We start from the raw sequence: 26,412 nt of genomic DNA, 5'->3' as shown, positions 1-26,412 counted from the left end.
AAAACAACTATTTTTCTCAATTTTAATGTCAGCTTGAAATGCAATTAGAATTTACCAGGCAAGTTCCTTTAAAAAAAAAAAAAAAATTTGGTTAAACCGCCGCGAATTGAAATACAAACAGCCTCTGTTGTACGTTTTGTTTTACGGGTTAAACCGCCGTAAATGAACCTAAACCGCTGCTAAACAAGTGTTGTTAGATGGGGGGTAAAAGCGTCGCTAAATGAAATAAACTGCTGTTAGACAGGATGGATTCTTGGTTAGAGCTTTAAAAATTTAGGTCAATTACAACCGCCGTTAATGAGAATGAACCCCCGTTGTATAACAATTTGCAACGGTTCGTCTAAATTTCATCTAAAGGGTTTTACGACGGTTAATGCAGCGATAGGTCTAAACCGTCGCTATTTTTATCTTTTGCGCGCGGCAGCTTGAACCGCCGTGCAATGAAGGAGCCAACCGTCATGAAGAAACCTTTTTGCTATAGTCGTCTGCTAAACGAATCTGTGATAACACTTCTAACTAGATGTTTTCATAGATGTAGCCTAGATGTTTTCGGATGTAGATTTAGATAGATTTGCCACTGATAAACCATCCAACAGAATTTAAATCTTCAACACCTATTGTTGTCTGTTGAATGAAAAACTCAATAAATGCATCATGAACTAAGACTCCAATCGCTTGGGAAATTAGGAGTATAACCCTCTTAGCTTGTCTCATTCAATCACCTAATTCCTCTATATAACATATAGAATATAAGACATTAAATAAATTTCTTACACCATCAAGTTAAGTTGACCCGTATAGGTAGGTGTTCCCACTAGATGGTACACTTAAACTCCATCATTGTATCCATCTATCTTGGCTCCAATTCTGTAATGGATGTTATACCCCATTTTAAACGGGTCAAAATAGAGTACAACATATTGATGATTCCTATATTATTTAACTTAAGGAGTCGCCACCTAATTATTTTTAAAGGTGAATTAGGACACCTATTTTAACTAAATAAATGCTTAAAATTAACTCCGATTAATGGTCTACTTAACTAATGTGATTCTAGGTAAGGGTTCTTAGTTATCCTAAAGAAGAGGGCAAGCATCCTTAAAATCCGTTAACTACGGTTAACTGTACCAAACTTAGATTAATTAATTAAGACTAAGAAAATACAATTATAACATTTTGAATATTTAAGAAAACAGCTTGTAAATATTATCAAGGTTACAAATGCGAAATATAAAAATACTATTAAAATAAGTTAGTAGTTTGTAGGAAAGTTTTCAGTTATAAGTTAAACTAAAAGAAAGTGTGGGATCAGGCAATGTCTTTATAAGCGTTTGAAATAACTCAATGGCTAGGTATCAATTGATTTTAACGGCTTAAAAATATATTAAGTGATCAGATAAGATAGGTAAATATGCAAATTAGCTAATGTAAATTTGAAAAGTAACTTTATAAGCAAAATCCTTTTCTTTGTTAAAATAGGAACTTGGCGAGAATGGAGCCTTCGAAACATTGAAAACTTGTTTTTTCAAAGATGCACTAAAACACTTTGTGAAAAAGTCCTTTTTCATTGTTCACTTCCAGCCATGCTCAGTTAATGCTTTTAAAGATCTGCAGCCTATAGGTCACGCTCTATGGGGAAAAAAGAAGCACTTCACTAGCTATTAACTAGAGTGGGATAGTCTAAATGATTAAACAGCCTATGTTGACTGTAAGTTTATCCTACAATTCCAAACCGGGATAAACCAAACACAAGTAAAGCAGCAATTATATTTAAAAGAGGAAACAATGAAGATGGCATGACTGGTAGAGGAAAGGTCGCCATGGAATGTCCTGAGCGAATTTCGCTCCTTCCTCTTGGTAGATACGATGCATTTAAGGGATATCGACTCCATGCTCGGGTATGGTGGTGAGTCTTGTACCAAGACTCGATTTCACTCCAAGTGCATATGCAAACAAAGAGGGGGAAAAAAAAAAAGGAAATTAGAGGAAGAGACATAGCTCTCACAAAGAGAATGAGATACATAAAACAAGAATAGCACTGATTTTTAACTTTGTAGCCTAACAGAGACTCAAGATACTTTTATATAACATCAAACACAAGAGTATTAAGGCTTGCTATCAGGTACAACAAAACAGATTTAAAAAACAATGAGATCATCACTTCAAAAGAATCATACAATGTTGTTCCAATTTTAATCTATGAGCAGGCAAAAAAAATATGTTTCACCTCCTTCTAATGTCACCTTAGATTAATAACAATACAGTCACTTATTAACATAAGCGTGCATTTTGTTGGGCACCATCTGTTTTCTTATGAGATATTTAAAATCCTACAAACATGATTTCTAAATGAGGGTAAAATATAAAGGATAAGAATATTACTTTCATAAAGTAAACACTCTTTGCTCTGTTAAATATTTTGACACACAAAAAGCTTTAGAGGGCATAATTCATTTACTTTAAACAATTAGGTTGACATAATTGAAAAAAAAATATTACTCGCGAGACAAATATGGGCTTTAAGTCAAACTACATACTTGGACATGGTATGCAGATTGTGAAGAAAAGGAAATATTGAACAAAGTTTCAGGACAAATGTTTCATATATATTTCCTAAGTCAACCATAAATAGCATCCTAAGTTAACCATGAATAACAACTAAGCAGTAACTAAGCAAGTAGTACACGACCAGAACCTAAGTAGTAATTCTACAAACAAATAAAGAGAAGGGATGCTAGCACATGATTTCTAATAACATACACATCTATTAAATACTTAATTCCTGACTTCTAGTGAAGCAATGAACACAGGATGACAAACACGAGTTAAACACGACCAAAGACTAACATTAAGCATGCTAATGCGGAATATCTTCAACGTAAAAGGAAAATTAACAACACTTTCTCAATGTGTACATAATCAAACTACGGAATCGAAAAGAAAAAGAGAAGCCACTGACCTCTTGTGTGTGCAGTGAACTAAGGCGTCAACTTCGGACCTGCTCGTCAATTGCCGAAGTAAGAAAACAGAGCCTTTGCTTTGGTTATGGTAAGAGGCAGAGCTGAGCTTTTTTTTAAAAAAGAAGGAAAACAGTAAGTTTTAGGAAGATAGAGGTGGCTAAAAGCTTGTTGCAAAGGGGGTGTACACCGGCTAAAAACTCCCTCTTCAATGGCTGCTATAGCTGGGTATTTATAAATACAACTAGGGTTCCTAGAGCGGGCTTTGGGCAGACTTTTTGAATTGATTCAAAGTCAACAAAGAGTTCTGAAATTTGAACGTTGTGACAGCGAAAGAAGAGAGGGAGCAGAGGCCTTTGTACGAAAATGGTAAAAAGATGCAAAATAAAATTAAAGAAATTCCCACTCTTTTCAACAAATGGCCTCTTAGTCAAATAAAGTATTCAAGAAGGAGAGAGGAAAAGATTCTCACTGAAAATGGGGAAGCAAGTCATGAGGGAAAATCTATTGTGGTGGAGTTTTCTCTGGAAAAGGAAAAAGAGGGCAACTTGGTACTTGGGGGACTTCAGATAATTCTAGAATATAGGGGATTTGAAATGGACCTTTCCTAATTGGGCCTTCAGTTTAGGACTGGGGTCATGGGTTGCGATGGGGCTTGGAGCTGATTTGGGCTTTAATTTGTTAGTCTTTTCTCCTTCTTTTTTTGAGCTTCATAGTTGAATCTAAAAACAATACTTTTAACCATATCATATAATACCATGTAACATTAACATATTAACATTAAGTAATTCAATTACTTAACAAAATTATAGTTGCTAGCACTTAAATAAATTATGGGATATTCAAAAGTTTATTGAAATAAAAATGTTGTAGTAAAAATATTATAGTAGCTATTTATAAAGTGTAAAACTAGAATAGTATTTCTACTTGATTAAGTAAATGAACACGAGGCTTAAATATGATAAAAATGAAAAAGAAGGAAAATGATGATAATAATGATAATAGTAGTAGTAGTAGTAGTAGTAGTAGTAGTAGTATTAGTACTACTACTACTACTACTACTACTACTACTACTACTAGTACTAATAATACTAATAACGATAGTAACTAGTAAAATGGTAAAAGCTAAGGTATTTGATTTATTACCAATTTAGAAGCTCGAAGAAATAAATCGGAAGAAAGGATGGTCAAAATTGGGTGTCAACAATGGATACATCATTTATGGACAATGGAATTGACCTGCTTCTAGATTGATCTAACTCTAGCCCTTTGGGTAACATCTTTGTTCGACTATGGAAGAAGAATGCAGGTTGCTAAGGCACTAGCATGGTGACGGAGTAACTATTAAGCATGAGCACCACAGATGCCATCGTAGGTCTTTCGTTAACATCTTCTTGAACACATAACAATCCAATATGTATACATTGTATCACTTCATTTCTTGAGTATGACTCTCCAAAAGTTGGATCCATTATGTTCAATGGCGCGCCGTCCCTCCAATTCTTCCAAAGCTGCAAAATTTATCCATCAATAATCAAAATTAGCATTTAAGAATTTATCTAGCAAGAATTGCATTTATAACAGGGAAAAGGTTCAAATATGTCCTTACATTTTGCGATTGTCTTATATGTCACACCCCTTTTTCGCGCCTCCGAAGGACACGGGTTTTATTCATTTAAAGGGTTTTTCCAATTGAAGTGACGGTTTTGAGAAGGGATTATTTTATTTGTAGATTCACCACTTGGAATTGAGTTTTGGTGTTCCAAGTCACCTTATTGAATCCCTAATCAAAAGGAAATGACAATTTATTTTTGGTCTGCGAAAACAAAAAACCATGTAAGGAATTCTGTTGACCGGGGAGAATGTATTAGGCATTCCCCGAGTCCCGTGTTTCTAGCACGGTCGCTTTTATCGACTTATACTCAGCTATAATATTAATTCTCGGATAAAAGTGTTTTAATTATTTAAACTTAGGAGCGTGTATGCACGCAAGGTCTTCCATTAATTTATATTATTAGAGTGTCAAGGAGCGGAATGGCCCACATAACTTTTCGTTGATTATATGCATTTAACCAAGGAACTGTCGTTCACACGGTTAACATTATTATTAGAGAGGTCGAAAGCGGGATGACCCACGTGACTTTTTTCTTTAGTTATATGCATTTAACCAAGGAACTGGTCTGTCCACATGGTCAATACAATTATTATTAGAGGGTCAAGGAGCGGGATGCACCACATGACTTTTCTTTAATTATATGCATTTAACCAAGGAACGGGATGCACCACATGACTTTTCTTTAATTATATGCATTTAACCAAGGAATTGGTCTGTCCACATGACTAACACAATTAATATTAGAGTGTCAAGGAGAGGGATGGCCCACATGACTTTTCTTTAATTATATGCATTTAACCAAGGAATGGGTCTGTCCACATGGTTAACACAATTATTATTTAGATGGTCGAGGAGCGGGATAGCCCACATGACTTCTTTTTTTTTTTTTTTTTTTTTTTAATTATCTGCATTTAACCAAGGAACGGGTATGTCCACATGATTAACACAATTATTATTAGACGATCAAGGAGCAGGATAGCCCACATGACTTTACTTTTAATTTATTTAATATCGATCAAGGATTTGTAACCGAACACACGGTTAATATTTTGAGCGTGCTTACACTTTGTCTAACACTCAATATTCAACAAAATGTGACAATAAAATGATACAAAACGTTCAATATAATATTAAATAATTTTTGGGGAGCAGAGTATATGTTATTATATGAATAAAAGAATGGGCATGAATCATTAGAGGAGAATTAAAATAACAATAAAGAAAAACGGGACACAAAACCATTTCTTTAAACTTAAAGTCCAGCAACTCTTCGGTCCAAATTAATTGAAAAGGGATCATATCATTTTGACTCATGTTAAACCCACATACTACTTAATATTTTGCCAATTTATATTATAATTTTGAAGTTATACTATCTAATCTACTAAACGACTAATAACGTTGATCTACGAACTAAAAGAAATACAAAACATGCCAACATCTAGAGAAATAGTGAAGTGACCGAATAAGCAACCCAAAAGGTCACCATAAATTCATGATAATAAAATTTATGGTTTTTCTTACCAATCATAAAACAGAGGTTAAGCATCCGATTATACCAAGCAATTTTCTCAAGACTCACTCTCATCTAGCAGTAAATTAGAATTTTACTTCTTAACAAGAGTAGCAAATTAAACATAAGCGTAAGTTAATCATCATTAACCCAAGCAAAGGTAACTTCTCCTTTTAGAACAAAGACCAACATAAAAACATGTAAATATAACTCACATTAACTAAGAAACAAGATCTGTAAAATCAGAGAATGAAAAGAGTAAAAATGGACCTTTTGCATATATGTGGAAACTCCAAAACAGACTTCATACACCAACAATGATCCTTCGGTCAGCAGAAATGAAACTTGACAAAACGGATGGACCGAAAACCTTGAAGGAGCTAACTCGCGATACCTGGATCGTTTCGAACTCGAGGACAACCAAAGCTTTGAGAATGAGCCTACGGTGGTGTATTAATGAGCTTCATGGTGCCTATGGTGTTGTTTTGTGTGTAGTCTCTTATTGTGTAGTGTTTTTTAGTGTAAGGTCTAGAATGATTGTGTGTGTCTAGTGTCTAGGTATTGTGTTACGGCTGAATTCGATGATGTGTATAGGTATTAGAATTTAGGAATTGCGGCCGATTGTTTTTATGTGTAGAGGTTTTTAGGATGATTGTATGGTTCTTTAATGGTTTCCCTTTTTGGTAAGTGGCGGCTGATTCTTGATGATGATAGGCTCTGAATTATTAGGTTTATCTTTAATTATTTATAATGTGTCTAGGTGTAGGGTTTTGAGTGTGTTCATTCTTTTCTTTTTTTCCAAAATGCCCATGTGTAAAAAAAATATCTTGGGAAGGAAGAATGGAATATTCCTTCCCAAAATGGAATGTGTTTTTGTGTGGAAGAGTGGAATTTTGTCAAGTGGCAATACACTATTGGTTCTATTTTTAATTTAATTGATAAAAATACTACTCCTAATTTAAAAAACAAGATTAAAAATAATCAGTTACTCGATACGCTTTTATTACAATCTTTAACTTGGAAATTAAATAAAAATAGATTAAAAAAAATGTATTTTTTGGGAAATTTTCTTTCTTTTGTCACAAATGAAAACAAAACTTATTATATTCTAAAATGAGCCTCCTTTTTTTTGCGGTTTTCAAATTCTCTAATAAAAACCTACTTGAAAAAAGAAATAAAAGTTAAAAGTGTCCAAAGTTAGACTAAAAAGGAAAATTAATCAATAAGATAGTGAAAACGTCCCGGGAGGGTCAAAAATCACGTGTCTACATATATGCCCTCTGTTTACCTTTCGACCAATAGCTCCCCCACTATTATCTTTCGTCTCAATATACCTCTCCTATTAAAGGTTTTCCATCGTGGGAAATTGGCCTGATTTTGTTGCTATAGATCGAAGCCATGTGGGGTATATTGGGACCTTTTTCAATTGCTTAGGGTATATGTGGCTTTTTCGATGGTTCAAGGGCACGTATTGGTGAGAATATATATAAAACAAGTTGTAGTTGAGGGGTAAATTTAGATCTTTTATTTATCTGCGTGGCTCTGCCATAGCAATTGGCAAATGTCAAAGCTAAATTGGATAGCCGTTGAGGGAAGGCATACAGGATGAAATGCGGAACTCTTATGGACAGAAAGGTAAGCAGAGGACAAACGTAACGATGAACTTTTTCCCTTTATAATAGGACTAACATGATAAAGATACAATAGTTATGAATGTAAACTTACATAGCTAAGAAGATCTTCAGCACCATCTGATTGGTAAAATGTACTATTCTTCTTTCCACTTATGATCTCCAAAGTTAGAACACCAAAGCGGAAAACATCAGATCTAACAGAGTATTGTCCATGCATAGCATACTCCGGTGACATGTAACCGCTATATATAGCACAACAGACAAGCACGAAGGTTAACTAGAAAAAGGATATTTAAAAGGAATAAGTCTTTAAGAGATTTCAAATTCTATGTATAAATAGCAAGTGTGCCTATGTTGCATGATTCAATGGACAAGACAGGAAAATATTATATAACAACGTAGTTTAAAAACTTACTATGTTCCAACAATCCTACATGCTATTTCTTCACTTTGATCAATTCCAAATATTCTTGCCATTGCAAAATCTGATATTTTGGGGTTCATTTCTGCATCTAAGAGTATATTGCTTGCTTTGAGATCACGGTGTATAATTCTCAGAAGAGAGTAAAGTAGTCCACGTGTAATCCCTCCTATAATATTGTAGCGTCTCGACCAATCTAGTAGCTGCTGCTTTTCAGGATCTATAAACAGAGTTTAATTTAGGCAAAAAAGGATGTATAACCCAAATGTGTAAATGTCGGAATCAAGTAAATAGGCAACGCTTTTTTTCTTCGCTAAAAATCTATAACCGGTTTCGGGTTCGAATCCCCGCTCGATTCTAAAATTTTTTTTTAAAAAATCGCATGAGTAGAGTTTACTATTCGGCAGCGTAGTTTGTTTGAAGGCGCAAAACTCGTCGTGCGAATCCAAACATCTGACTTAAAAATCTTTTTTTTTTTTTATTACTAAGCTGGGGTTCGAATCCAGAACCTCAGATGTTAGGCGAAGGGCAAAAATTAAAGACCACCAATTTGAAGGACAAAAATTAAAGGAGTCCGGAACCTAAAGGGTATAAAAATACACGGTATTTACCAAAGGGTGCCCAAAATTTTATACCAAAAAGCGGGTATATCGTGGGTCGATCCACGATATACCCCAAAAAGTTTTTTTCGCCTGACACCAAGTCAACGAAAAATTAAAAAAAAAAAAAATTTAATTGTATAACGTGGACTGATCCACGTTTTACCTCTAAAGTTTTTTTTTTTTTTTTTTTGCGGAAAGCACTAAAAAAAAATTTAGTAAACTTTTTTTTTTTTGTAACACTTAGTGTGTTTTTTCATACTTTGACCAATGATTAATCGTGTGTGAAGACTCGAAACGTCAATATTTTATATAGAGAACGATATTTTTTTGCGTACAATAATGTAGGCTCGATACATCAAGGATACGTAGACGTTCGGATCGTCATTTTAGGGAGTTGAAAAAGGTGCCGAAAAGTTTTTATTTGAAAAAACTTAGTGTTTGACTCCGTAAGGTTATTTTAGTCAACTTTATATGTTGAGAAAATTAATCGGACTTTATTTTCAAAAATTGAAACGAAGTGAATTGACATTCCATGGTACATTACCTTGATTTTTACGTTGAAATCTATTGCGTATCATCATCTTATAAGTAAATAAAATCGAAAATTTCACGCCAATTTAGGAAAATCGAAATTGAATGGGATAAAAGGCGTTTTTTTTAAAAATCGGCTCGGCCAAACCTCCTCACGACGAGTTTGTCCGCATAGATCTCGAAAAAATACGCAAGTTCAAAAAAAAAAAACGCGTAAAACGGACGTCCGTAGCGCAAAGTTATATCTAAAGTTTGACCACTTTACAACTAGTTTTTCTCCCCTATATTTTTTAGAATTATATTTATATTCAAAATAATGTTTTATCGTGATTAAAAAAATAACATACTTTAAATCAAAACCTTAAAAACAAAACACTTAAACCTTAAACAAAACTTATTTCGGACACCTTTTCAACCCACTAAAAATGACTATCGAACGTCTACGTATCCTTGATGTATTGAGCCTACATTATTGTACGAAAAAAATATCAAGTTCTATATAAAATATTGACGTTTGAGTCTTCACACACGACTAATCATTGGTCAAAGTATGAAAAAACACTAAGTTTTTTTCAAACAAAACTTTAACCGGCACCTTTTCAACCCCTAAAATGACGATCCGAACGTCTACATATCACCGGATGTATTGAGCCTACATTATTGTAAAGCGAGAAAAAAATGTCGTTTCTATATAAAATATTGACGTTTCGGAGTCTTCACATACGATTAATCATTGGTCAAAGTATGAAAAAACACACTAAGTGTTACAAAAAAAAAAAAAGTTTACTAAATTTTTTTTTTAATTATAAAAAAAAAAAAAAAAAAAAAAAAACTTTAGAGGTAAAACGTGGATCAGTCCACGTTTTACAATTTATATTGTATAACGTGGATCAGTCCACGTTATACAATTAAATTTTTTTTTTTTTTAATTTTTCGTTGACTTGGTGTCGGTGTGAAAAAAAAATTTTTAAGGTATATCGTGTATCGACCCCGGCCCCTTTTAATTATATAAATTTTTGGGCACCCCCTTTTGGTAAATACCGTGTATTTTTATAGGATTTCTACGTGGTGTAGATAACATTAGGCCTTATTTATATCTAGTAGCTATATTTTAAATTTATTACATTCCATAACTAAAAGGTGTATATCAATTACTTTACATAACTAAAACATTTAAACACGGATAAAATTAAAAAACAACCGTTCTCCTCCTCTCTCTCTCTCTCACGTCGTCTTCTCTCTCTCTCTCTCTAACATTTTGAGCCGCCGCCGGTCATCTTTTCCGGCGGAGCTCTACTGGAGCCCAATCAAACGACCTGAGACATTATAACCAAATTGATAAAAAGCAAAAAGCAAAGATACAGCCTCCGGGGAATCGGTGGTAACTCTCTCTCTCTCGTTCTCGATTTGTATGGATACGTGTTAATTTTTGTATACGATTCACCGCCTCTCTCTCTATCTCTCTCGCTCTCTCTCTCATTCTCGAATTTGTATGGATCCGTGTTGACTTTTATTTAACATTGGCCGTGGTTGTTGATGTTGTTCGTCGTCTCTCTCCGACGACGACGACTTACAACTCCGCAACGTGTCATATACCGGTCAAATCCGGCTAGAATTTGGCTTATCGAATTTCTTTTGTATTCAGTTTTAAGTGTATTCGTTAATTTTATTTCTTGTATACAAATGAATACAGTGAATTTTGAAGTGTATACAAATGAATATAGTGAAATTTATTTCTTTGTATTCAGTTTTTTAGTGTATTCATTAATTTTTTAGTGCAAAATTCTGTGTTTTGGAGTGTATTTTGAAGGATTTTTTTTTTTGTATACAATCGGTTTTAGATACAATGTAAAAGTAGCTGTAGATGAATACATTTGACGTGAATACAGTTGAGTTGAATACATGACTTGAATACGATGGAAAAGAATTTTTGAAATTTTTATCTTGTATTCATGAATACAACTTAGCCGTTTTTATGAATACAAATGTAGCCATTTTTTCGAATACAACAAGTAACGTAGCTACGAAATGTAAATATTGAAAGCGTAGCTATGGCAAAATTTAAACCCCCAAAGTGTAGTCATTTATGTAAAATTCCCATTTTTATACCCTTTAGGCTCCGGACTCAAAATTAAAGACCAGCCCAAAAGAAGAGCAATCCGTGCAACAACAACAACCAAAAAAAAAGTAGTTGACTTATGCTTAAGCTTGGCCTGATTGAAGATGTACCTTAAACTTTTTTATTTTAGCTCCTATAATTTTTACTTTTGAATGGCGAGAATCTTTCATTAAAGATGGTGGTATTTTGCTTTATTTAAGCTGAGTTTTTTTTTTTTTAACGAATAACGATACGACAAAATTAATTCTTGACAAGAGCTCAATGTAAAGTGTAACTTTATGATTTTTCATCCGTTAATCTTTAGATTTTTATATTAAGGTTATATAAAGGTACGTTCTTCTTCTTTTTTTAATATTAAATTGTTTATATTCTTTTTTTGGAAGTTAGCTAATTTATATAACAAAAGATGGTTACAGATGATAGAAGGAATTTTTGGGTAAAATTGGCTAGCAACCACATTATGAACTGTTAAGTTATTTGAATATTATTTTATATATTTAAGATATGTGCAGAAACATGTTATATCTCCATGTCCTTCCTTAATTTTCCTATGTGACGTTTACGTGGCGCTTACACAGGGCCGTCTCAGCAATATTTGGGGCCCAACGCCAAACTTCCAAAGAGAGGCCCTAATTTTTTTTTTAAAGAAAAAATCGTAATATATACTTTTATCTAAAGTCTACTTTTCTAGCTTTTTTCAGATGAGATTCATTAATTACGATTTTATAATCAATTTGTTCTAACAATTCCTTTTCAATTGATAATATAGCTAATTTATTCAATCTCTCTTGAGACATTGTCAATCTTAGATAAGATTTTATCAATTTTAATTTTGAAAAGCTTCTTGCAGTTGAGGCAACAATCTATATATAATATAAAGCTAGACATAAACAAGGTGATGTGACACCTCTATGGCCAGCATTGCTATTTATCTTTTTTGTGAGATTTTTGCCATTTTTGCAACAATTTTTCTCTTCAAATTTTATTTAAGTCAAAGCTTATTCACTGAAAATTAACTAAAATCATACGGTAAGGCTTATTAAACGATCTTTATTACTGCTATATGTAGTCTGTTCAACTATCAAAATCAGCTACAGGGCTATAACAACTACTATAATCGTTGCCTTTTGCCTTTCACACTTCAATGATTACCGTTTTTGCTAATTATATTGTCATTTGATAGAATTAAACAAATCAAACGTGGTAACTGATCTTTAATTGGATGCTACCGTCTTTTTTAGTATTTTTGTTGCTTTCCGTTTCTCATCCATTCTCCAATTTAATTCTCACTGCATGTGATGAATATTTAATCGTTCCTAATTGAAGATTATTGTTGTCAATTTTATGACTGGCACAGGTATTGCATCTGGCTCCAACAACCTGAAAATTTTATTTATTTTTCTTGCTGTTAGATGCTATTTATTTTTTCGTTGTTTATATTTTTCCCCTTATCGTTTTGGTTAAGCAGATTATCTATCGGCATTAGATATTTATTGTTGAGAAGATAAAATCGAAAGATAAAATCAAAATTTGAAATTGTTGACAATAGTTTGATGAATACCAAGAGTATGACGATTCCCTTGGAGAAAGTTGTTGTAGGAATTGGTGGCTGAAATTCATTCCGATTTATCATAAGTTGAAATGAGAACTTGGATTGGATTTCACTACTGAAAAAAAACAAAAGGTATCCTTTCTCTTCCCTTCCTTCGATTATTATTTGTTTACTTAAAGTATGAGTTATGATATGTTTATTTGCGATTTTGACTTTTGAAAGTTGATCTTTGTTATTTGCTTCCACAGAAGACAAGACATGTTACATGCAAGATTTATTTGGAAGTCGGAGAAGTTAGAGAGTGGATTATTCTCCCTTTCATATTATTTAAATATTGTCTTTAACTTTTTAATAAATTGAACAAAGTTTATTTAAATTTGCACTTTTCTTATAATACTGGAACTTAGACGGCTGAATTTTACTTCATATTGATTGATTATTCGACTCTTTTGATTTATGGACTTCAAATTCTTATTTGTTCATTTGTTTATTTTTATAGGAAGTTCTTTTTTTGTTTTCCGTAGATGGTTTGCGATGTGCGATAAACTGTCAAAAAATATACATGTTGAAAAGGAAATTGTCTCATTGTATAGAAAATAGAGGATTTTCTGCTTTCATTTCAATTATTTATTGTATATCATAAAGTTTGATTTTAATTTTAAAAAATAATAGGATTTGACATTTAGTGCCAATGAAAAAGAGTGAATTGTGTACAAACAACTTTTAACTCGGATGAGCTCATCTTTATTATGAGTTGAAATAATATTTTAAATGAACTGTTAGAATATGAGCATATGTAGATTAAAGACTCAAGTTGAGTTACCACCGTAATTCTAAATTTATTAGAGTTTACAAATATCTAGAAATCTAAAAAATTTAAGTCGGAATGCTTGGATTTTTTTAAAGACCAAGTTCATACGAAGGAATTAAATGTTGTACATGGTAATTTCCTGCTTTTTATTTGTATGAAGTGTAAGTTTGATTTGTTAGAATGGTATTTGCAAATCCTGATTTTGGTATAGTTTTTGTTATTATTTTGAAGATTACACTTTTTAATTGATTGAAATTACAACTCATGATAAGAAGATGAACATAACTATTATTAAGAAGCATGTGCTCTTGGTTGTGATTACAATCACCGGATTTATTGCCTAATACACTTTTTATTGCTGATAAAACATTTTGATATTTCATTCATATGCATTATCTTCTTGATGTACAACTAAATATAGATTTAAATATGTTTATTTGTATGCTAACTAGAGTTATAAGTTGAAATTTATGTAATTCTAATTTCACCTATTAATTCTTTTAACTACACATTGAATCTTTTTTAATACATAAACACAAAAATAAAATTCATTGGTTATATAAGTGTGAGAATTATCTTTTGAATTATTATTTTTTTAACAATAGAAACGAGTGATATAATATTTAAATTCATTATTAGGATGTTGATACTTATGACCGCGCAAAGTGCGGGTAAATTCACTAGTTTATATATAAAATACATCTTTAAGGGAAAAATGGGGCCCCAAGCGATTGTTTTATTTGTCTTATAGTTGAGCCACCACTGCGCCTACATGACTTTTGTTCCAATTAAATCTACTCACCCTTAACCCGCTAAGTCTGTCAAGTGGGACGGGCTGGGCCGGGCCATTTAAACGTGGGCCACATGGGGGCCTTGACGGGCTGTAGTTAAGGGGCCGGGCTAGGGGAGGAAAAAGGGTGTCCGGCCCAGCCCTACCCGGATATGGGCTACACCTCGGGCTAACCGGGCCGGGCCGGGTTTTATTTAGTGGGCCGGACCGGGATTTTAGTTTTTTTAAAAGTTTTAATACAAAAATAGACATTTACATTTACTAATAATAATAAAATTAACATTTACATCTAATGATAATATTGCTAAACTAAAAAAAAGTTTAGTCGTTGTCAAATTCAAAAAGCTAACCGTTGTAAATTTAAAAAACTAGTCGTTGCCAATTTTATTTGAACCCCCTAAATTTATGAATAACTACAATTTGGTCATATTTTCAAACTATAAATACCCCTCCATTCTTCTTCATTTTCACACAATTCTCTTTTTATCTAAATTTGTTATTCAACTAGTATACATTACTTCACCTCCACCTTCTCCTCGAGTTCGAAGATCAACTTCAAGTGCGGTGTGGATGCATTTTGAGGGAGTAAATGAGGAACATGTCAAATGTCAACATTGTGGTGACATATATCTCCACAAGTCTGGAGCGCCGGGTTTTAGCCTATTAGGGGGTGGGGGTGGGGGTGGAGGGGGTACCGGTGTGTTGCGTAGGCACTTCTGAAAAGGCATGAAATCGAACTTTGAAGTTTATCTCTTCTTTAAATTTGTCCATCGATGTTAGTCGTTTAATTTGTATGTTTTGAACATTTGATTTGCAATATGTTGCCTTTCAAGTTTGTATGTTTTGAATTTGCAATGTTATCAATTTAAGTTTTAAGTTTTATTTTAAATTATTCATGTAGATGTTGATATGTCTATTTGACTGGACACGAAGTTTAAGAAATAAGAGAAGACTTTCAAACTCGTGGTGTTAAATGAGTCACATATATTTTGTGTGACTATAAATCATTGCATAAAGGTAAATTGTTTCCAAATATAGAAAGGGGTCATTCTTTTTAGCATGGACTAATAAAGAAATAGGTTCACCTAAATTGAAACGGAGGGAGTATTATATTTGATATAATCTACGTATCCACTGTATATATGACATGCTAATGGAATTTTACTTTTATATAAAACTATCACAATCTAATATATACTATATACTGAAAATGTATCAAAGGTATATTTGTTGAGAAAGCAAGATTGTCTAGATTTAAAATAAATTTTAAAGAAAACTTAAGTGCTCCGTAAAAAGAGACTCCTGATTTATTGGGATACAATGTTTTTAAAATATTTATTATTAGTAATAAATGTAGTACTTATCTCTCTCTTTTTTTTTTTTTAAATTTGAAGTGGGCCGGGCCGGTGGTGGCCGGTGGCCATCATTGCTTTGGGTATCGTCACCTTGTCCTGCTTAGGCCTCCCTCAATAAATCCCACCTAGCCCAGCCCCTTACACATCTTAGTGGGTCTAGGCCGGGCCGGTGGTGGGTCGGGTTTATCGGGCAAGGTTCAAGCCGGCCCGGCCCACTTGACAGGATTATAACATGCCCGTCCAATCCGACCGCCTAAAAGATTAAAACTCAACCATTTTTTTTTCTTTTCATATTTTCTTCTTTGCTCTTTTCAATACCCACCCAAAGTTTCAAAGCTTGTCCAAAATACTGATAGCAGATTCAGTCATATTTGTTTGTTATTTGTGACGAAAATACTTTGCACTTGAAAAAAGAATGAAATCCACCATGAAGAAACGAGCTTTGAAGTTTTGGGTGAAAAGAGAAAAAAAGAGATGATGAAAAGAAAAGAAAATGATTTGGTTTTAATTTTGTTAGCGAGTGGGGTTGGACAGGCGGGTTAAAAGAATTTAAATGGGTTACTAGATTTAATTTAAAAAATATAACGAAGGACAAGTATAGCTTAATGAAACTTTAACCGTATATCTGAATTATTTCCAAATTCCAAGTCAACAATCAAATTAGTCCACTGCCAATTTATGGACATCAAATCTAATGTTTTACGACTAATCAAACATAAATAGTACTTTCACAACCCGTATTTCCTCTTTGATCAAAATATTCGCTTGCTTTCCCTTTCTAAATTAACGAAAGTGATTTTCACCCCCCAACTTTGCTTTAAAAATCAAACTCCCCTTCAATTTTGAACAATAGACATCCCCCCATCCCCATTATCCTATGCAATGTCTATTTTACCCTTAACATTTTCAATCCTCCATTTATGTAATATCTTTTATATTATATAATTTTTTTAAGCTAGGTATTTATAGATTTTTATTTAATCACACATCACCTGTTATTTTTAATATATAAAAGTTTCACTTCTCTCTTATTATCTATTGTCAATGTATAAACGAGTTTTAGTTGTCATTAATGGAATATTTTAAATTATAATTTAAAAATTCATTTATAGTAAAAAAAAATCTTTTTGGATTTTTTATACCTTTATTTTTATTAATTATTTTGATTACATGCAACGAAATATATTTATAAAGTTATTATTACCAGTTATTTTTTACTTGTATAAATAGATATCATAGTTTTGATTATTATTAATAAAAAAGATCTTATTCTTCTCATTTATTTCATTACAGAACTGCATTAAGTTATATACTCAACTAGTATTTCTCAGTTTTCTTTTTCCGTCTCAAAAATAATATTTATTTTTTATAGGAAATTTGTTACATAGATTAAAGAGATAAAAATTATAATTTTAAAGAAGTAAAAGAAAAATAAAAGACAAGTTGATAATGTAAGGTTAAAATAGGAATTTAAAAAAGTCAATTAGGATAAAGGGGACAGAATGACTATTGTTCAAAGTTGAGGGGGAGTTTGATTTTTAAAGCAAAGTTGAGGGATGAAAATAATTTTCACCCATTAATGAAATATATACTTTTGTTCCCATGCAAAGGTCTTCCAACTGTCATTATTAATTAGCCAGGTGAAGGTCCTGCGGAGGTCTGTTTTAGTGATCAAAATTGATTAGGGATAGTGGCCCATGATGAAAGGAGCTATTGACTTGAGTGGTTTTCTATTTGTATTTGAAATGGGGCCTTCTGGCAGTGGGAAAACAATCTTGTTAAAGATATTGGGAGGAAGATTGCAAGAAAATGTCAGAGGAACTGTCACATATAATGACATCCCATATAATACAGCTATCAATAGGAGGTAGATTACCTATCCATCAATAAAAAAAATTCCTTCTCTTAAAACCAATAATATATAAAAGCCTTTCTTTCAATGTACATGATTCTGTATTAACTTCCGTATCGAATTGAGAATTGTTGTGCTAGGGCCTAGGTGGGTTCGTGACACAAGATGATGTGCTTTTTCCACAATTGACTGTAGTGGAAGCCTTCATTTTTTGCTGCATTCTTCAGCTTGAATTCGGGACCGCCATCCGAAATCTTAGAAAACATAAATTTCTTATTTCATATTTGCTTTTCGTGAAGAAATACTAATTGATGTGACCTTCAAACAACAAGGGACTGCGTCAACTACTCAATTAATCTTTCTAAAAGTAAATATGGACTATAAGGTTCTTGTTTATATGGACTATTATATGATAAACATATTATAATTTCTTACTGCTTCCATAAATTGTTTTATTTCAGCGTCACTGAGCCTCGATTCTACCTGTATTCTTCCTATGTTGTTAAACACATCACAGCACCCATTGATATTATAAAGATCATACTATCTTTTTATTCATAGTACATTGGCCTTTCCTAATTTGCTATCAAGCTGATATCTTTTTATTCTCTCTTTTTGTGTGAGTGCTAGTTTATTGTTTCCTTATTTGCTTTTTCGTGGAAAATTTGAGTTACTCATAAAGGGCGTGTGTACATTTGTGGAGAGTTCGTTTGAAAAGTCTGTAGAAAATAAAAAACAACTTAAGAAACAGGTTGCCAGTTTATTGTTCTTATTTGTTTTTTATGTTTATGTTTTTAGTTAAGAAAATTTGAGTTACTTACCAAGGTTCAGACCATCGCGATGCTAATCATGTTGTTCAACGTGGATTTTGCTTGTGATGAATTCCAGTTGCTTATTTTGTTCATAGTGAATTTTGTTTTCCTGGAACCATCAATACAAATCAATACATCTGTTGAAAGTTTGAATGTCATATTTTATCTGAATGTGCAAGCCTGTTGAATACTTTGAAAAGTTTTAATTGCTACTTAATTGCTATGTTGCTAAAGGTTGGAATATGTAAAAATAAAACAATTACTTTTTTCAATTTTAGTGTCAGCTTGAAATGCAGCTAGAATAAATACCAGGCAAATTCTTTAAAAAAAAAAATGGGTTAAACCGCCACGAATTGAAATACAAACCGCCTCTATTGTACTTTTTTCTTTTACGGGTTAAACCGCCGTAAATGAACCTAAACCACTGCTAAACAAGTGTTGTTAGATGGGGGTAAAAGCATCGCTAAATGAAATAAACCGCTGTTAGATAGGATTCTTGGTCAGAGCTTTAAAAAAATTTAGGTCACTTACAAACCGCTGTTAATGAAAATGAACCCCCGTTGTATAACAATTTGCAGCAGTTCATCTACACCACCCGGAAAGGGGTTGACGATAGTTTATCAGGCGACAGGTCTAAGCCGTCGCTATTTTTATACTGCGGCAGTTCGAACCGCCGTGCACTGAAGGAGCCAACCATCATGAAGAAACGTTTTTGCTGTAGTCTTGTGCTAAGCGAAACTGTTATAACACTTCTAAATAGATGTTTTCATAAATGTAGCCTAGATGTTTTCGGATGTAGATTTAGATAGATTTGCCACTGATAAACCATCCAATAGAATTTAAATCTTCAACACCTACTGTTGTTTGTTGAATGAAAAACTTAATAAATGCGTCATGAACTAAGACTCCAATCGCATGGGAAATTAGGAATATAACCCTCTTAGCTTGTCTCATTCAATCACCTAATTCCTCTATATAACATATAGAATATAAGACATTATATAAATTTCTTGCACCATCAGGTTAAGTTGACCTGTATCAGTAGGTGTTCCCACTAAATGGTACACTTAAAACTCCATCATTGTATCCATCTATCTTGGCTCCAATTCTGTAATGGATACGTCATTTATGGACAATGGAATTGACTTGCTTGTAGATTGATCTGATTCTAGCCCTTTCGGTATCATCTCTGATCGACTACGAAAAAAGAATGCAGGTTGCTGAGGCACTCGCATGGTGACAGAGTAGCTATTAAGCATGAGCACCACAGATGCCATCGTAGGTCTTTCGTTAACATCTTCTTGAACACATAACAATCCAATATGTATACACTGCATCACTTCATTTCTTGAGTATGACTCTCCAAAAGTTGGATCCATAATGTTCAATGGTGTCCCGTCTCTCCAATTCTTCCAAACCTACAAGATTTATCCATCAATGATCCAAAGTAGCATTTAAGAATTTATCTAGCAAGAGCTGCTTTTATGATAGGATAAAAGTCCAAATATGCCCTTAAAGTTTGTGATTTATCTTATATTTGCTCTCCGTTTACTTCTCGACTCATAGCTCCCCCGCTTTTACCTTTCGTCTTAAATATGCCCTTCCTACTAACAGTTTTCCATCGTGGAAAATTGGCCTGATGTTGTTGCTACGGCCAAAGACATGTGGGGTTAGATTAAGACCTTTTTCAATTGTTTAGGGTATCTGGCTTTCTAAATGGTTCAAGGGAACGTGCTTCAAAGTATTGTTGAGAGTATATATAAAACAAGTTCCTAGTTTAGGAGTAAATAGATCCTTCATTTAGCTTCGTGACTATACCATGGCAAACGTTAGAGCCAAGTTGGATAGATGCTAGAGGGAGGGGCATACGGGACAAAATGCAGAGCTCTTATGGACAGAAAGGTAAACGAAGGACAAATGTAAGAACAAACTTTTCCCCTTTAGCTCTTATGGACAGAAAGGTAAACGAAGGACAAATGTGAGAACAAACTCTTCCCCTTTAGCTCTTATGGACAGAAAGGTAAACGAAGGACAAATGTAAGAACAAACTTTTCCCCTTTATAATAGGACTAACATGATAAAGTAGTTATGAATGTAAACTTACATAGCTAAGAAGATCTTCAAAACCATCTGATTGGTAAAATGTACTATTCTTTTTTCCACTTATGATCTCCAAAAGTAGAACACCGAAGCTGAAAACATCAGATCTAACAGAGTATTGTCCGTGCATAGCATACTCCGGTGACATGTAACCGCTAATAAAACAACAAACAAGAAGGACGGTTAGCTAAAAAAAACGTATAATTAAAGGAAAAAGATCTTTACAGCTTGCAAATTCTATGTAGAAGTGTGAGTATATGGAATTATTTGATGGACAACACAAGAAAATAGGATATAATCAACATAGTTTTAAAACTTACTATGTCCCAACAATCCTGCCTGTTATTTCTTCACTTTGATCGATTTCAAATATTCTTGCCATTCCAAAATCTGATATTTTGGGATTCATTTCAGCATCTAACAATATATTGCTTGCTTTGAGATCGCGGTGTATAATTCTTAGACGAGAATCCTCATGAAGGTAAAGCAGTCCACGCGCAATACCTCCTATAATCTTGTAGCGTCTCGACCAATCTAGTAGATGCTGCTTTTCAGGATCTATAAAAAGAGTTTAATTTAGGCAAAAAAGTATGTATAAACCAAATGTGTTATTGTCGGAATCAAGTAAATAGGCAATGTCAACTGAACTACCTGTTAAAGATCATTAGAAATCACTCTATGTAAAATATGGTCTGTAAGTTGCAAAAGCTAGATTTTAGCTAGATTAAGAAAATTCATCTTTGTGATATATAGGCAAAAGAAAAATAAAAGGCAATTTGATGTACAAAGCTCTGGCTATGTGTGCGGTTCGAGAAAGGACCGGACCACTTTAAGTATATGTACTCAGTCATACCTTGTATTTCTGCAAGAGGTTGCTTCCGTAACAAGAAATTACTATGTCACTTGGACTCTTCAAAAATGTTAGGAGTATCAACAAGGGTGCGGAAACATTTTTGGAGAGTCCAAGCAATATAAATAAATTGTAGCAACAAGAAGAATAAAATAGTCAAGTATTATTTGGAAGTTGAAACCAACCAAATAAGAAATAGTCGAGGCTTTTGTTGGGAACAAATTCATAGACAAGTATCTTTTCCTGTCCTTCAAAGCAATATCCCAGTAGTCTCACTAAATATCGGTGTTGAAGCTTAGCGATCAATACGATCTCATTCTTAAATTCTTCTATGCCTTGCCCTGAACTATTTGATAGCCTCTTCACAGCTATCTCTTGGCCATTAGGAAGTTTACCCTGAGTTTAAGAAGATATCAATACAAATTAAGAATACAGTGAAAGATGGACTGAACACGAGGAGTGTGTTTGATATGAGGGCGCGACGTCATTTTCCATGGAAAATATTATCTTGAAAAATAGAAATATTTTCCTGGAAAATGTTTCCAGTACTTAGTGGAAAATATGTTTGAGAGTGTTTTAATTAAATGTTTGAGTCCTAAAGATCAATAATAACATCCAAGGGTTAGTACGATAGTTGTAAGAAAAATAACTTCAGCCGATAAGTGAGGGAAGTCATTTCCCCCCTTTTTATCTGGTAACCATAACACTAGAAAATGAATTTCTTGTAGAAAAACATTTTCTTGGAAAACAACTTCCGGCATACCAAACACTCCCAAGCTTGCATGTCCTAAAAACTGACTTCACCTTGTAGACTACACCAAATCCACCTTCACCAATTTTGTTGTCGGTTGAGAAGTTAGTCGTGGCAGCTCGAATAGTGTTCAAGTGATATTGCAAGGATTCAGCAGTCGAAATTTCATCTGCATCTGTACGATGAAGAAAGTCCGAAAGTTTCAGTAGCTCCTACTTTAATACTATTAGTAACAACACTACCAGTTCTAGTGATCAGTTGAAAATCCTTCACTGAAATATTATATTGTGTATATAGTTATAGCAATTACCCGTCGTATCTTCTACAACATTGAATTCTCGTGAAGCTCTACTTCTTAGCCAACAGAAACGAAAAATGAAGAGTAGAATTGAAACAACAATTGGAACAATTATGGCAGCAATAACACCAGATGAAATTCTCCCTTTTCCTGCATCAGTTGAACAAAAATTTATTGAAACATTGAACTAAAATCAGGAATTTGTTGTTTAAATTGAACAGAGTGGAAAGGAAAAGGTGCCAGATGATGGAGATATAACTAAAGTAAATCAAAGTGTGCTCTCTCTAACAACATAAGCTTTTAGATGAGATGGTCACACAATTTAGTACCTCCCACTTATCGGACAACACTGGATATGTTGTTGTTGTTTGGTCACACAATTCAGTACCAGATGCAAAACCGAACAAATAAATAACTGGAGTTGATGGTTGTTATCATCCACCATGGACGTGACAGCCGGTTAAAGGGATTCTTATTTTGTTGCCAACTTGCCATTTTATATGAAGAGCAACACCAGATATATAGAATGAGTAATGATCCAGAGTCATTTTCACGGATGGTCATCCAACTAAAGGTCATAATACTAAATTTTGTAACAGAAAGGGAGAATACATGATTACCTTCTCAACTTGTCTCTTTTTTTCAACTACACATCATAAGTTATGTGCACTACCATCAGATCATTCAAATGGTGTAAAAATTTCTTAAACTGACAGTGTATGTAACTTAAACTCTTTAAAAAAAAAAAAAGGCAATATGAGATTTGAACCTGTTATCTCAAGCAATTTTGAACTCCTTTACCACTTCACTAGACTTTCTTTATATAAAGGAAATTCAACAACTAATATATAGCCAATAGAATTCGCTTTTTACCTTATTTTTGCACATTTTGTTTTTTTACAGTATATAACTTATCACTAAAGGGAGTTTAATTTCGGATCTGTTGTTACAAAAGAGTAGTGAATCTAGTGGTACTCGTTTTTGCCTACTTTTTTCCTGTTTCAACTGCAAATTGATTTTAATCAAGTGACTTAACCAGTCAATTGGAGAGTAATGCGTGCAGAAATTACCTCTATCGCCTGTAGAACCGGGCGAAGAAGATGGAGGAGAACCGCGAACTGGTGGTGCAGATGGTGGCGCGAATGCACTAACGTTGTAAAAAGGATACAACTCATACCTAATGGTACAACTCGGTAGCAAAACTCTACTTCCTCTAGCGCCACTGTTCGGCAAATTCAGAATAGCAGTTCTCAGGCAATTTTCACAAGAAGAGTTAGAGATATCAGGTATGCATTGTGCAAATGTATAAAGTCTCTCAAATGACGAAAAATTCGCTTCTTTAGTAGCAAATTTTTTCCCTGAACGATTATTTCCATTTGCAGCCAGAGTTGCTAATTCATCCATCACATTTCCGAGTAGCGACAACAACTTCTGTGGTTCACTAACACTCTGTGTATTCACAAAAGTATATCTCGTCACGGTACCAAATAAAGATTCACTTGAGTAACGTACCTGTATTTAATCTTTCGTATATAAGTTAAACTCTATATACGAAATCATCTAGTACTATATAAGTAAAGGACACACATACGAATAAGTGACTATTTAGAACTTTATTAAATTTGAATAAACAATTGTTCTATAATAAATACTATATCCAAACGCATGTTTAATACAGTACCAGGCATTCGTCGAACCAAAGGGCAGCAATTTTTCCTTTCGGACAATAATCATCCGTGGTTATTTCTTTAGTAGTTGTTGACACGCAGTTTTGACAATCATTACGGGAAACGTCTCCCCTGCATAAAAACAGGCCATAAGCTATATCGGACCCAGTGATACCTTCCGTGGAGTTGTAAAATCCATTAGGCCTCGAAGAATTCGAGGACAAAGATGACAAAAGGGCTTTTAGATTAGAGCTATAAGTGCTGTTGGGACTATAAGTTGTATTCGGACAGAGAATTGCAGGAGGAGAAGAATTATCTTGGCCATTAATCAGGCTGGAAAAGAAGATTATTATACAACATAACAAAAGAAGTAATCTGAGGATATTATTGAAGTAGTTCAACATCATGGTATGTTACAGAATCTTTGTTTAGGTTTATAATTATATGGCATCCTATGATCTTTTTTGTTATTTAACAGAGTGATGTGAAGATATAGTACTTACAAAGTTGATGGTGTAAGAAAGACTACTAAGAAGACTTGGCTGTTTTCAGGCAAGAGATAGCTGAGTTTGGCTTTATGAGGCTGCTGATGTTTTGTTGAGAAGTAATTGTGTATAGTTCTATTTGGTCACCCCCAAACTATTTAAAACCGTTATTTTAAGGTTTGTGTTTCACCTCTTTTGAGAGAATGAGAAACATAAAAAACTGAAAAAAGCTTAATTTTTTTCTTAAAAATTTGTATTTTCTTAAAATATGAATATAAATATAGTTTTTCACATTTTAAAAAAATAATTAATTTTTTCAAAATTTTATAAAAAATCAGTTTTTTTTTCAAATTTTTTTTTCCGGATTTTTTTTTGAAAAATAAAAGTGTCCTAAGAAAATGAAATCATGAAAATCAAGATCTTTTAAGACATTTTAAAAAAAATAATCAAGCTTTCCATATTATTAACAAATCCATTTTTCCATATTTTAAAGAAAAATCAAATTCGCATTTTCAGTTTTTTTTTTTTTTTAAACGGGTTTTAAAAATGAATTTTTAAAAGAAAAATCAGTTTTTTAATTCGACTTTTTCAGTTTTTTTTTTATTTTTAAAACGGGTTTAAAAATAAATTTTTAAAAGAAAAATCGAGCTTTTTTAATTCGCGTTTTCATTTTTTTTTTTTTTTTTTTTAAATTTTAAAAATAAATTTTTTAAAAGAAAATTCATTTTTTAAATTCTCGTTTTCAGTTTTTTTTTTTTGTTTTTAAAACAGCTTTTAAAAAATAATTTTTTTAAAAGAAAAATTTTTTTCACTTTTTTTTTATTTTTAAAAACGGGTTTTTAAATTTTGTAAAAGAAAATCAATTTTTTATTTTTTTACTTTTAGCACGTTTGGCCATAAAAATTGCATTTGTGGCAAAAGTTATGTCACTTTTTTATCCCAAACTTTTTTCACTTTTTTTGGAATTTTTGTAAGTTGGAGCCGGAATACCAAAAATTAAGAAAAACTTGTTTTTCAAAATTTTTTTCACTTTTTTACTTTTACTACATTTCACTTTTTTCCAAAAACTACAAAAACTTGTTTTTCAAAATTTTCACACTTTTTCACTTTTTTACACTACATTTCACCAAAAATTACAAACACACACTCCAACTTCAAAAATTCCAAAAAAAGTGAAAAAGTTTTTATATTTATGGCCAAACGGCACCTACATAGTGTAAAAAAGTGAAAAAAGTGAAAAAAATTTGAAAAACAAATTTTTTTTGTTTTCAGTATTTCGGAATACAACTCCGGAAAAAAGTGAATAATTTTTATGGCCAAACGCTAAAAGTAAAAAAAGTGAAAAAAAAATTCGAAAAAAAATGAATAATTTTTATGGCCAAACGCCCACAAAATTTGCTTATTTTGAAAAAGTGTTTTGTGTCAAAACTATTTTTAAAAACTACTTTTGGAAGAGTCGTAGTAGTTTGTATTTGCTTAATGAATTTGATAAGCACTTTTACAATATTGGAGCAATAATTTGTGACAGGACAAGGTTCCAAAAGTGTTTTTCTGGGAAATTTTAATAGCACAAAAAAAATAAAAAGTTTCAATCAAATTATCATTGGTTGGCTACTTGAATTTTCACCTTATTGGTAAGAGTTCGAATTTTCACCCTGTAACCCCCTTCCTATTTTTTTTAAGTGCTTATGTGGAAA

General features: G+C 32.8%; 3 protein-coding genes across 3 annotated transcripts in view; all 3 read right to left on the bottom strand.

The window, feature by feature from the left end:
• Positions 1 to 24,824, bottom strand: part of LOC132037590 (putative cysteine-rich receptor-like protein kinase 9) — a 68,191-nt gene extending 43,367 nt beyond the window's left edge. Inside the window, exon 1 of the mRNA XM_059428129.1 lies at positions 24,245 to 24,824. Coding sequence (XP_059284112.1) covers positions 24,245 to 24,637 — 393 coding nt within the window. The 5' untranslated portion in view covers positions 24,638 to 24,824. The remainder of the gene's footprint in view (positions 1 to 24,244) is intronic.
• The window catches only part of LOC132037588 (cysteine-rich receptor-like protein kinase 10), a 79,385-nt gene that overhangs the window by 49,416 nt on the left and 3,557 nt on the right, over positions 1 to 26,412 (bottom strand). The window contains 3 exon segments of the mRNA XM_059428121.1: positions 22,319 to 22,440; positions 22,576 to 22,713; positions 23,634 to 24,075. Of these exon segments, the coding sequence (XP_059284104.1) occupies positions 22,319 to 22,440; positions 22,576 to 22,713; positions 23,634 to 24,075 (702 nt within the window).
• On the bottom strand, positions 19,453 to 22,298 carry LOC132037109 (cysteine-rich receptor-like protein kinase 10). The gene is made up of 5 exons (XM_059427567.1): positions 22,278 to 22,298; positions 21,700 to 21,910; positions 20,985 to 21,231; positions 20,669 to 20,819; positions 19,453 to 19,982 (listed from the first exon to the last, which is right to left on the bottom strand). The coding sequence occupies exons 1-5, from the start codon at positions 22,296 to 22,298 to the stop codon at positions 19,656 to 19,658; spliced, it is 957 nt and encodes a 318-aa protein (XP_059283550.1). The 3' UTR covers positions 19,453 to 19,655.

The sequence above is a fragment of the Lycium ferocissimum genome, chromosome 11 (genome assembly GCF_029784015.1).
Source record: "Lycium ferocissimum isolate CSIRO_LF1 chromosome 11, AGI_CSIRO_Lferr_CH_V1, whole genome shotgun sequence".
NCBI lineage: Eukaryota > Viridiplantae > Streptophyta > Magnoliopsida > Solanales > Solanaceae > Lycium > Lycium ferocissimum.
This window is presented reverse-complemented; position numbering and strand designations above follow the sequence as displayed.